At 46.7% G+C, this 12,828-nt stretch overlaps 1 protein-coding gene across 5 annotated transcripts in view; it reads right to left on the reverse strand.

Moving 5' to 3' along the window:
* The window catches only part of phldb1b (pleckstrin homology-like domain, family B, member 1b), an 88,291-nt gene that overhangs the window by 28,152 nt on the left and 47,311 nt on the right, over positions 1-12,828 (reverse strand). For all 5 annotated transcript variants that reach the window (XM_069721464.1, XM_069721468.1, XM_069721469.1 and 2 more), the window contains 2 exons: positions 1,790-2,098; positions 110-256 (listed from right to left, as the gene is read on the reverse strand). In XM_069721464.1, coding sequence (XP_069577565.1) covers positions 110-256; positions 1,790-2,098 — 456 coding nt within the window. The remainder of the gene's footprint in view (positions 1-109; positions 257-1,789; positions 2,099-12,828) is intronic.

A 12,828-nucleotide genomic window follows, 5' to 3' on the forward strand; every position in this document is an offset into this window, starting at 1 on the left:
TTTTATGTCCTCACTTGAAGATGATGGTGAGTTTCAGCTGTCTACAGCTTTTATATTAAACAGACTGGAGCTGAAACAAGCTCAGCCCTGGCTGGATGGGTTTGACTACCTCCTGTTTGGACTCTTGGAGCTGTTGTTCCAGTTCTGTGAGTCGGTTCTTCAGCTCATCGATCCGAGCCAGAACCCGAACGCGCTCGTCCTCCAGGTAGCCGAGCTCCAAACGCCCGGCGCCGCCTGAACCGGAGGAGTCCTCGTGCTGCAGGGGGAACAGAGACGGGTCACTCTTAAGGAAACTGAATCCGCCTGTTGGTGTTGTGCATGAATATAATGCTATATGCTAAACCTAATGCTGTGCACTGTGACAGGTTTATACAGGGTTAGAGAGGTCTGAGTGGGAGTCGGGGTGTCACCGAGCACAAGAGCTGTTTCCATAACCCCAAAAAAAAACAAAAAAACAAATCAGAGATGAAAATGGGAATGATCATTTCAAAATGATGGAAAATGGTGTTTCAGGTTGTGAAAGCCTTGATGGACAGACAGAGAGAGAGACGTGAAAGTGAACGAGGTTCACGTATAGAAAGAGCCTGACTGATAAATGAGCTTCATGCAGGAAGCGGTGCAGGACGGCCATTAACTAAAGTGACCTGTAACGTCATGCTCTCCCACAAAGAGCACCACAAGATAATAAACCGCATTTCAAAGCATGGAGGTGCAGAGATTAAGACACCTTCCTCCCAAATTCCAGAAATATTTACAGCAAACGAGTCGTTTGTGGAGTTGATGTGTCAGCAGGTTTACAGACTGGACTACACACACACACACACACACACACACACACACACACACACACACACACACACACACACACACACACACACACACAGCACACACACACACACACAGACATGCTCATTCATCACTCTCCGACACTTGTTTTTGCGGGTCATGCGGGGTTGTTGACATTGTGGGACAAACGAGTTCAGCCGTTCATAACACATACGTGTTCACGTGACATGCCTCCCCGTGAAGCCACATTCTCAACTCGAAGCAGCAGCCGTCCGCAGCCGGACCGAAGCTGCACGATGCTACTCAATAACTGAACTGCTCAGAAGTTTTCACAGGAAATCGTTCAGTGTTCAACACTTCTCTCTCTCGTAGATCCCCGACGGCCCCCCAAAGCACTTCTACTGTGTTCCAGATGTTATACACACTGTTTTGAGTGCATCACTGTGTTCACACTGTCAAGTACAGAAACATGCAGTTCACTACAAGTACCAGGATGATGCACTCAAAACAGTGACAAAAAAAAAGTGTGAAACTCTGGACACCTTCCACCCTAAACGGTCGCCATCTTGGCTCCGTAGAGGAAGGGGGCGGGGCCACCACCGTAAATAATTTTCAAATTAAAGCGTCTGAGGAAGCTGCCGCTGTTCCTGAACACAAAACGAAAGTGTTTCTTTTTCACTGCTGCTGCTGGACAGAAGAACCAGTGTGTTTATTCAGCGTGTTAAACCGAGGGCGCGAAAACACCTGGATTTCTGAGTAAAATCATTTACGCAGCAGATGTTTTGGCGGGGTTATTTCAGGTCAGCAGTGTGCGATTTGAAAGAACACTATCCTGTCCCGAATTCCTGCACTAACACACGAGTAAGAGTCCTGACATGGGGGAAAAAAAAAAAAAAAAAAAAGCACTATTTGTTTGGCCATGCGCATCGCGTGCTCATGCTGGCTCCACAGCGGCATGCGGCGAGAGCGTCGTTGCCGGGAGGTTTCAGCGTTTCCCTCTGACCTGCCGGTCTCCGTTGCGCGGTGCCGACGGCGCGCCGGGCGTCCTCACCTCCTGATGAGTGCTCTCGGTGCTGCTGCACTCCTCCTTCAGGTTCTCCTCGTCGCTCTCCCTCTGCCTCTGCGCCAGGCGGAGCGCGGCCGAGGACGGCGTCCCTCCCAGGACGTTCTCCAGAGACGGCCTCCGCCCAGAGCCGTCAGCCGGGCCCCCGGGGAAGCCGGACCTCCCCGAGCCCAGAGGGTCCAGGCCGGTGCCCTCTCCCTTGTTGTATTCAGCGCAGAGGTTTAGGATGGTCTCCAGTCGCTGTCTCTCCTGCGGCGACACACAAACACAACCAAAAAGAACGACATCAGACCGAGGTTGGACGGGTGTGGAATAATACGCTGAAAATATTCCCCTTAAATGTAGCAATTGAAATTGGGTCTGAAAACACACAGTCAAACTTTTACTCATCAAAATGGATTAAAACTTTCAAATAGTTCAAACCTGACTGAGTATTTGTATGCAGTTTTATTTGAAAGGCCGACTTCAGCTTTATATTTCAACCCCACTGACATGTCAGTCTCGGCCGACATCAGATAGAGCCCCGCCGCGGTGAACACGTCCCCGCTACCTCATTTCCTGTTGAGCTGGTTGGAGTTGCCACGGCAGCAACTGATCACGATCAGAAGATGGCCAGCTCAGAAAGAAGACCTGATGTCGACAGTAGAGCTGCAACTAATGACCGTTTTCATGACTGATTCATCACTTGATTCATTGTTTGGTCAGGTGTGCGTCTTTCAAAATAAAAGACAAAATATATACACCACACAAGTATATCGTAAACAAACACAGTACATGAAAGGCAATAGTTAAACGAGTGGTAGCAATAAAAGTGACTATTAAAAAAAAGGACATAACAATAAAAGAATATTTAGCTTCTATAGTTGGGTTTGTTTGGAAGACAATAATCACGTCTAAAGAAACTGAATGATTCAAAACAAATATATCCAAATTAAAAAAAAAACTCATCAGTCAAGTCAAAAGCAAAGAAAAGCGTTCCTTCACAAACGTCTTTTTGTGTGTGTTGTTGAACAAAGGACGAGGGTTTGGAATAAAAAAAATGTAAAAACATTCTTAGAATCTGCTCCCCGTCACATACCAACACTCGGCGAACCAAATCGTTCTCCACCCACAAATAAAAGCTCCGGTGCGTCTTTTCTCCGTCACGCAGAGCTTTTTTCCCACCGACGGGAGCATCTGCATGATGAGGCGCTGCAGCCCCCACCATCAGCTGCGACCTCTAATCTGGGGACCCGGTTGGCTTTTAACTGAGCGGGTGGGAGTAAAAGACCCCTTTGGGCTATAGGACTTAAAAAAAAGACAAGAAAAGAAAAGAAAAAAAGAAAAGAAGCCAAATTTCAAACATTTCCTGGCGGGTCTACGACTTCCACTCGTCCTCCTACTCAAACATCTGCTTGATTGTACACACAGATTAGACCACTCAGCGCTCTTGACGCCTGTCTCCTTTCAGGCAAGAAAAGCTGACTGAAATTTGTCTCCATTTGATTTCCAGACAGCCTCGAGGCGACCGAACCCGTCTGACGGATCACGGGCAGAATTTCATGCCCTTTAAATGTGTTTTTTTACCTCAAACATAAATCAACTTTTAAATTTGACGGCTGACATATGCACTGTGCTGGAACGACCCCCCGCCCCCTCCAACCCCTCCAATTGGCTGCCTGTTGACAGGTTCGCATGAATCATATTTTACAGTGTTTCTTCATGTGGTTCTTTATAATGCCAGAGATTGTTGCTGCCAAGAGGCCGCCAAAAAAAAAAAAAAAAGTTTGGACATTTTTCTGTAGACGTCATTAGCGGGTCGGTCGGGGCTGGGAGGGAACAAGGTGGTACAACGGGTCAGTGTCGATCCCTAAACTTCTTTCCTCGACGCCGGACGCTCCGTGGCCCAGTTGGAAACGGGGGTGGTTCGGCTTGAACAACAGATATTTCCACAGTTGAAAAAAATTTGGGCTTTTCAAAAGCGCCCTGGTGACTGACTGAGAAATATGTCCCCAAATTTAAAGCAAACGGCGTCTTTTGTTTTATAAATCAGATTCAAGCGTTTCCTAACCATTTAACTAGAAACAAAAGTCAAAAGTAAATCACATCTATGCTGCAAAAAGTCCAAATTCAGGGTTTTACTCACCTTCGTGGTGAAAAAACCAGGAGAAGGCACAAAAAACAACAACAACAAAAAAAAACTCAAACCTTGAAATGAGCCACAAACTCAAGTCAATACAGCTTGGCCCGAAGACAGATGAACAAATACCGGCTTCCTGTGAGGAGCCGGTAATACCCCTGGTGTCTGACAACAACAACCCCCCCCTCCACACACACACACACACACACACACACACACACACACACACACACACACACACACACACACACACACACACACACACACACACACACACACACACACACACACACACACACACACACACACACACCGGCAGGACGGTGATAGTTGGGCTGAATCATTTCTCTGTAAAAGTTCTGCCGCGGGCGCTTCAACGCGTTAAGTGCCGTGAAATAACCCGCGTCGTGCTTTGGTGCCATGTGGAGGAAATGAAACTGAATAGCTTCTCGCGTTCCAAACAGCGGATGATGGAAAACAAGAAGTTACGAGACGCACAGCATGCAATAACACCGCATGTGGCTGTTCACCGGAATCAAACATTCAGTGCAACGAAACTGGACGTCGCAGGCCGATGAAAGAAGAGGCGCGGCAACAACAACCAGCAGAACTAAAGCCGACGTGTTAATAACTAAAACATACTGTTGTTGAGTTATTTACATTCGCTATTATATATAATGTGCATTGATCCTTTTTTTTAATTTATTTGTATTTGGCCTCAAGTTTGTCTCATTAGCCTTTATTCTACCTAAAAGAAGCTAAGATGGCTGATTGTGTGGATCACTGGCTGACAAATGCACTGTAAGCATAAACATATGTATCACAGCAACATGTATTAACCACGACTAAGACATTCAAAATGTCAAGGAAAAAAACATGTATATACCTTTTACGACAGTCACTCAATGACATATTGTACACAGCCTGGTACAGTTAGCAGGCGCAAAAGCTCATATTTGAAAATAATATATGAAGCTACAATGGAAACAAGTTTAAGTTGTTTAGAGACACAAAGTTCAACTCTTTAGCGAAGTATGTTTTCAGATGTCAAAACTTTCCAAAGTTTGCATGAAGAAAACAATGGAATGCCCGAGTTCACGAACTTCTCCTCCCACCGGACTCCCGTTCACACATTCCTCGTCCCTCCTCGTCTCACCCGGTGGACGGCGGCTGTCCCGGCGACCCGGTCGGATGAAGACACCTTCAGGCCGCTGCTGATGATTTATGGTTGAACTTTAGCCGTTTCGTGCGTTAAATGATTTCCCTTGTACTCTAAATTTCTAACAAAGTTCATGTTTTTTTTTTTTTTTACACACTGGGGGTGTTTTGTTTTTCATTATTAAAGTTTAATATTTGAATTTTTGTCATCAGTACTTTCACACTGAAGGTAAATATTACACGACCGCGTCCTCTACCGCTTCTTTCTTTACCGCTTCCTCTATCACTTCCTCTACCGCTTCCTCTCCCTCTTCCTCTTCCGCTCCCTCTTCCGCTCCCTCTTCCGCTCCCTCTCCCTCTTCCTCTACCGCTTCCTCTTCCTCTACCGCTTCCTCTACTGCTTCCTCTTCCTCTACCGCTCCCTCTTCCGCTCCCTCCCCCTCTTCCTCTACCGCTTCCTCGACTCCTGTGGTCACCCTGAGGTTACCAGCCACTTCCACAGCTGTTAAAAAGTGCCGTAATATTTCTTTACTCTGATGGCAAAAAATGAACAATAAGCCATGAAATTGTTTGGTTTGATGGTTCAGACTCCCCCTACCGGCAAAATAAGATGCCAACTTACAAGATACCGAACTAACGGTGAGGTAATTGAAACAATAAACGCCTCCTGAGTGGGAAACCAGGTGTTTACTTCCCGTTTTAAGTTCTAAACCACTGAAGTGTGACATGTTTAAAAGGCACAGAAGCCACAAGAATGTGTACATTTGGAAAAGGCTCATGGTGTCGTTTAAACACATATTGGCATTATTATTATGTCGAATGCTTTCTCCTCTTTGTAGAAATTGCATGAATATGTGCATAAACCAAATAGTACTAATCCCCTTCATTCATTCATTCATTCATTCATTCCCGTACGTACTGCAGACAGTCATCCACCATCTCACTGTTGTTTTTCCCTCATTTAGTGGCTTTACATTCCTTCTTTTCATCCTCCCAGCATCTCTTCCTCAGGTCTCCCCTCTCTCCCCTGGGAGTCGGTGTCTCCCGTTTTCTCTCATGCCCTTTAATGTCGCCCCCCCCCCCCCCCCCGTCTGCATACCTTTGATTCGAGCAGTTACTATTAAAGCGTACGCAGGCGTGTTGTTCTTCGGCCTACGTCGCGGGCGTAAACAGCAAATGTCGGGCGCGGAGTGTCGCCAGAGTAAACCGGGGAAAGTTCAACAAAGCCTTTATTCTCTACATATATCTGCAGGCGGGGGGGGGGGTGGGGGGGGGGGGGGGGGGGTGGCGTCTGTCATGTTCATGTTTAACAGTCTGCAAAACAAACCCCCGTTCATGATCCAACCGCAATGCACGGGGGAGTTGGAGGTGTTCGTGGTCCCAGAGGAGGAACAAACAAGAACATCCTCAGAGATATTTCTGTTGAATTTTCTGCTGTTGCTTTTTTTTTCTTTCTTTCTTTCTTCGTCTCTCCCTTTTCTATCCCTGCAGAGCACACGAGCATCAAAACGTGTGTGTGTGTATGGAAGGCGGTGGGAGAGGGGGGGTGAGCAGGCTCTCCAGTGGCCGCCAACCTCTCCGGATAATGAGCTGCTGGTCCTTCCATGTCGGTGTCGCCGGCACTGATCTCCAGATGAAACCGTGGTGTCGTCGCCCCCCCAGGTGGGAGGCGGCTGGCATTTAAAAGCGCTGACGCCTCCTCTTCAGAGGAATCTCTCAGGAGCGAAGGCCAGGTTCCAGCTCTCGCGTCGAACCCCTCCAGCACAGAGACCAGAGCGTCAAGGACGAGACGCAGACGACTGAAAGGGCTCGTCGTCATTTTTACATTCTTTAAACCGCGGCCGGTTGACGACGAGCGGGCGCGGTTATTGCTGCAGGACGGAGACACGCCTGCAAGATGAGCAGCCGGTTGCGTCAGCTTTGTTAAGTTTAAGCAATTTGCAGTGCACAGATGTTACGAGATGAAATATCAATATCCTAAACAACTCGACAGCAGCTGGTTGGTACAACAGTGAAACACTGTGCTGAGTATCCGTGTGAGAGCGTTTAGCCGGGGAGGGGATGACGTGATATGATTGGAAACCCGGCGATAATACGTCCCCACCCACTGCACCACAGGCCTATCAGTCAAACAGACACGCCCCCCCCCCCGCCCACCTGCCCCCCAAAACACACCTTTTTAAAGCTTATTTTGGAATTAATGATGGGATCATTTTCAGATGGACGGCCAGAAAACGAATAAGAAGGAGCGACTTTAGCTGACCACCAAGAAATCTTACTGAGACTTCTATGAGACTCGTTGAATGGGAGTCTGTGGAGGCTTTTTGAAGACCACCTCTAGTGGCACCCGGTGGTATCGCAGCTTGAGGCGCTTCCACATCGGCCTCATTTTCCAGAGCCGGAAGCTACGTCCACTTTTATACATACAGTCTGTGGCTGGAGCTCCAACTGGGAAACTCTCACTTCACTGAGAGGCGGACGAAGAGTCAAGAAGTGTAGATCGGTGTTCTGATACCAAACGACAGGCTAACGGTAGTCAGGCCTTATGGGTAATATGTGTGTAATACCTCGTAGACATTGTTTATCCCTCTCATGGATGCTCACTGATGTGTCCGGTCGAGCTCTGCTGATGTTGCAGATAATCAATTGCTGCCGGCCATGAGAGTTTTCACCGACAGATTGTTTACATTTAGCATTTTGACCCAAAAAAAAAAAAAAAAAAAAAAAAAGTTTTTTGAATGTTTTCAGATGACCGCAATGATGTCGTTCATTTCATGATCTCTTTACTATTTTCTCACGGCTGATAGCCGACACGGATTCTGTTAGATGTTTGGTCGTGTCCCTGTTTGCACCTACTCAAACAAGTTTGAGAATATATATTCTTTATGGTAAGATTTATTTTGTATTTTTAGGTTCTGAAGGTCAAGCTCACGTCTTTGGACCAAATAGGAGCGTCCCAATAAATCCTTAAAACGCCTCAGTCACTCCTCTTCGAGGGAACACGAACACCTATCGTTCAATGTAACACAATTTATTTGAAAAAAAATCTGTAACTTGACCTCCTATCGAGACAATATGTACACTGAGCAGGAAACTACAGCTAGTGACTGGTTAGCTTAGCTTAGCATAAAGGACGAGGTTGTCACGTCATTTGTTTCACTTCTCCGGTTTATGAGTGAACGGAGCTTTCCGGTTATGCAAAGCTGCAATAATGTGACGGCATGTGTCATATTTCATAAACTCAACTCATAAAACCTGCAGTGCAAAAGCGGTCGGAGTCATGAAAGCTCCCCCTTGTTGATGAGCGAAACCGAGCCGGGGAGCTCGCAAAACCGCGGCGGCATCACATGCGGCCCGACGGGCCTCAGAACGGCACTCATGCGGTACGATCTCTGTCTATTTCCATCCGGCCCGGGAGCTTTGTTAATATTAGCAGCGGCGTCGGTTACCTCCGTGAGAGCTGCCGGAGTACTGCCGAGGAGGACCGGCTTCTCCCGAGCCAGAGCCAGCAGGTACGCCGCAGCCCGCTCCCTGTTCCTGGCTTGTCCCGGCGCCGTGCGGTACCGGTCCATGACGGGACGGAACCCCCCCCCCCCCACACACACACACACACACACACATCCCCGAACCCTCCTTCCCTACATCCCTAAACCTTACCCAGGTCTTGTGAGAGGTGCCGAGGAATCTGTTCAAACGGGGGGGGGGGGGGGGGAGATCACAGCATGCAGCATGCGGGGGTGGTGGGGTGGGGGAGTGAGGGGGGCGGTTCCCTTCGAGTGGGAGGTGGCCTTGCCGGCTGCTTCTAAGAAAAGCAAAACTTTCCACGCCCGAGCAGAACTTTATCCTGCGTGCTGCTCTTCACTTGAAATAGGCAGAAACCTTCTCGCCGCCGACCGCCTTCAGCTGTTCAATCCAATATGTTCGTAGCGGGAGATAACATGGGATTAAAACAAGCTTTGAAGCACTTTTCAACAGAGTTCGCCGCGTATTCACTCAAAAGTCGAAGTCTCTGTAATTATTTCTCCTTTGACTGCTTTTAATACTGGAACAAATAAGCCGAACCCTTTGAAGTGTTTTTGTGGAGCGTTAACACGTCTGAGCGGAGGCGTGTGAAAATACCTACAAACCTGTTTTCTGATATCGGGGGGGGGGGACGTGGGAGGTGGGAAGGGGGCTTCCGGGAGGCACGTTTGGAGGGAGGACGCTGAAGAAGGTGCTGCTTACGCTGCTAAAAGTTTACATGCCAATTAACAAGGCAATCATAAGGAACCCAGTTAGTTTATGTGGTTCCAAAACAATGAAGGAGCCCGCGAGACACTCTGAGGTACAAAGACTGCATGATAGAACTATTGTGTGTGTGTGTGTGTGTGTGTGTGTGTGTGTGTGTGTGTGTGTGTGTGTGTGTGTGTGTGTGTGTGTGTGTGTGTGTGTGTGTGTGTGTGTGTGTGTGTGTGTGTGTGTGTGTGTGACATCATCAATTTATTGTGATGTAGTTATTAGTTTCATTTGTATATATATATATATATATATACACACTCGTGTATCATTAATATATAATTACAAAAATATTAAAGCCGCAGAGATTCGTTGATTATTTAATTTTGCTCATTGGTAGAAAAAAAATAATTAAACAAATCAAATAATAGTTATTTTTAATAGTTCTGATTGATCTGATTGGAAACCTGGCGATACTACGTCCCGCTCACCGATAGCTGTAACCTGACTGCACCACAGGCCTGTCAATCAAACAGACGAGCCCCCAAAAACAGGTATTTTTGAAACTTATTTTATAATTAATGACGGGATTATTTTCAGATGGACGGCCAGAAAACTAAGAAGAAGGAGTGACTTTAGCGAACGACAACAAAATAACCCGTGGAAAAAATGAGTGAGGATTTTATGAGACTGGTTGAGTGGGAGTCTGTGGAGCCTCTAGTGGCACTCGGTGGTATTGCAGCTTCTTTTCTTTTGACAGCTGGGACTGTTGGTCAGGCCTCTCCTTGGGATTTGGGACAAATATATTAATGAATCATTTATCACTATTTTCTGACATTTTACAGATCAAATGTTCAGTAGAGAAAAATCTAAAGTTAAATTCACAGCCGGTGGCAGCCATTAAAATGTATAAAGCATAGAAATATTCCATATTTATACGGCCGAAGGTCAATATGTAACATAAAATTGGTTTTGGCATTACAATACATTCGGTTTTACTGCAACTTTTCACAATGTTCTGTGAAATAACACAAACAGATCTCACGACCAACCTGCTCTGTTAATAACTGTTCAAAGGAGGAGAGCAGGAAGCTGCTCGGCGGCCCCCAAAAGTCTCACGTTTACTAAAGATTCATTTCAGTCTGCAGCATTTGAATCACTACAAATTTGTCAGGATGTACAGGATCAACTCCACCGAAGTCCTCCACCCTCAGTTTATAGTGAGCATTGATTGGAATTTTAAAGTATAAAATGTCAGAAAATAGTGAAAAACAGTAAATTACCATAATACTTTTTTTTTTTTGGTGCTGAATTTACCAGCATAGAAAACTGTGGAAAAACTACCAAATGTTCAAACTGGTGTCAATTTTGTGCATAAAAACGTAATTTTCTGTCAGTGGACTTACCAACAGTAAGGCCTGCTTAGTCGAGGTAACTATGGCAACAACAACAACTTCAGCTTAAATTGGCATCGTTTACAGCACTGCTCATTATTATTAAACATTGTGACATCCGGCCTCTTTTCACAATAATCATAACAATAAACATCTAATTATTAGATTGTTATTGTAGCAGTATTTCACGATGTGCGTTGCTTTTTTTTTATTACAAAATATTTCACTGTCGTGTTTTCAGAATATACAAAGATTTATTGGATGTTTTCGGACAGATTCTTAATTTTTTTATTTGACTTTTTCATTTTGATCATCTGATATTTTTATGCAATAGTGGAAAACTTTGTGACGTCATGTCTGAGCATTGTGTCTTAAAAGGACCTGAAATGAAATAAGTGGGCCTTTTTCCTAACTCGGTAAGTAAAAGTTTGCACTGTGGGACGACCCCCTCTAGTGGAGAGGTCACAAAACAGCAGCCTGCACTGCTGCAGTTCAAGCAGAAGCTCTGCGAGGTTTCCCGCGGCCCTCCTCCGCTGTAGACGGTGTCGATCGGTGAAACGTCACGGACAGAATAAAAGCATCCCGATGCCGCTCTTGTTTTTTCGGTGGAGAAAATCCACACGTGGCGTATTTTGTCCGTGCCGTCTCGAGACTGGATTACCGCAGCTTTCCTTTGGGAAAGATTTATCTCTGTCCCAGATAAAGAGCCATCGAGCCCGCCATCTTATCTGTCTGAGCACGCCTCTCTTTTCCTGTTTTCCAGGGACCCCCGCTTTGATTTTCAAACCCAAACGATGGGAATCGCGGTGATCTGCCCTCCACAGCAAACAGATTTATTCTGAAGTCTAAATATTTACTGCTACGTCCTTTTTTTTCCCCTCTTTTTTTTTTTTTTGCTACAGAAAAAAAAAACTCGGGTTGTCCCCTCAACCCCCCCACTGTGTTTGTGCAGTGGAGGATATATGGCAGAGCTAGGTGGGCAGTGCTTGGTGTCCCGTCAGTAGCTGGATATATTTGGTCGTGCTCTGAGGGAGATGCCGATATACGTGCTTAGCATTCAGTCTGACGAGCGCAATGGGGGGAAGAGAGGGGTGGGGGTGGGGGGTTATATTTGGTCCACCTAATCCTCGTGGACGCCGGCAAAGGTGCCAAACATGCAGGGGAAGACTCCGACATTCGGGACATCCCGCCGGGCTGCAGGAACGATGTGGCACGGGAAAAGAAACGCAGAAGAGAGGAGAGGAAAAAGGATGGAAGGGGACGGAGGGGGGACGGGGGGGGGGGGGGGGGTTGTGTGGTCGGTTCAGGTTGTCGGTGGCCGCCTGCCATGTGATGATGATGCGAGAGTCCAGAGAGAAAAAGCCTCACGCGGGCCTCTATTAAAGATGCATTAAGCAATCTGCGACCTTTCCCGACCTCCGGCAGCAACCAGTAGGGATTTGGGCAAACGGATTTCCTTCTCCGCGGGACTCTGGCGGAGGATAACGCCCCCCACGGCCCAGAGTGGAAGCAAAACGGGCTTCTTCCCAGTGAGATAATGAGTCGGTGCGCAAAGTAAACTCAACTCAGAATAGCAAATGACAAAGTGGTACCTTCGCTTCCTTCGTCATCTTCTATTCTGGGGTTGAGAGAGAAAGCTTTTTTGTAACGGCAGCTGCATGCAGCTCAACTCACGTCACGGCCCCTTCAAAGTAAAAGCAAACACACGGCGGTCTGATGCAACATCTTACAGTTACCGCTACAGCTACAGTAACCCCCCGCATCGAAAAGAATGACGTAATCCAGAATGGCGTCATCGGAAAGATGAGGTCGTCTTCAGACGGACACGGGGCGACGGGTCTTCCTACAGACGGTCCAATCAGAGGGGACCTCACCTCTGGCTCCACAGGAAGGCATCATGTCGTCTGATATACGTGCTGCCGCTTCAGACTCGAGCACCTTTTTTTATTTATTTTTTTAATGTCAATTTCTCTCCCGGTAGTATTCGATATCCTGCCGTTTCTCATTTCTTACGACGGGCAGGAAAGGACTCCTGTGAATCTGTGAGGGGAAACTCAAAACTGCAGGATAATGATGTTATGTATCAGTGTGGG

The sequence above is a fragment of the Brachyistius frenatus genome, unplaced genomic scaffold (genome assembly GCF_029030835.1).
Source record: "Brachyistius frenatus isolate BFR_SWC_R1_liver_20210118 unplaced genomic scaffold, ASM2903083v1 Contig_265, whole genome shotgun sequence".
In the NCBI taxonomy this organism is placed as follows: Eukaryota; Metazoa; Chordata; class Actinopteri; family Embiotocidae; genus Brachyistius; species Brachyistius frenatus.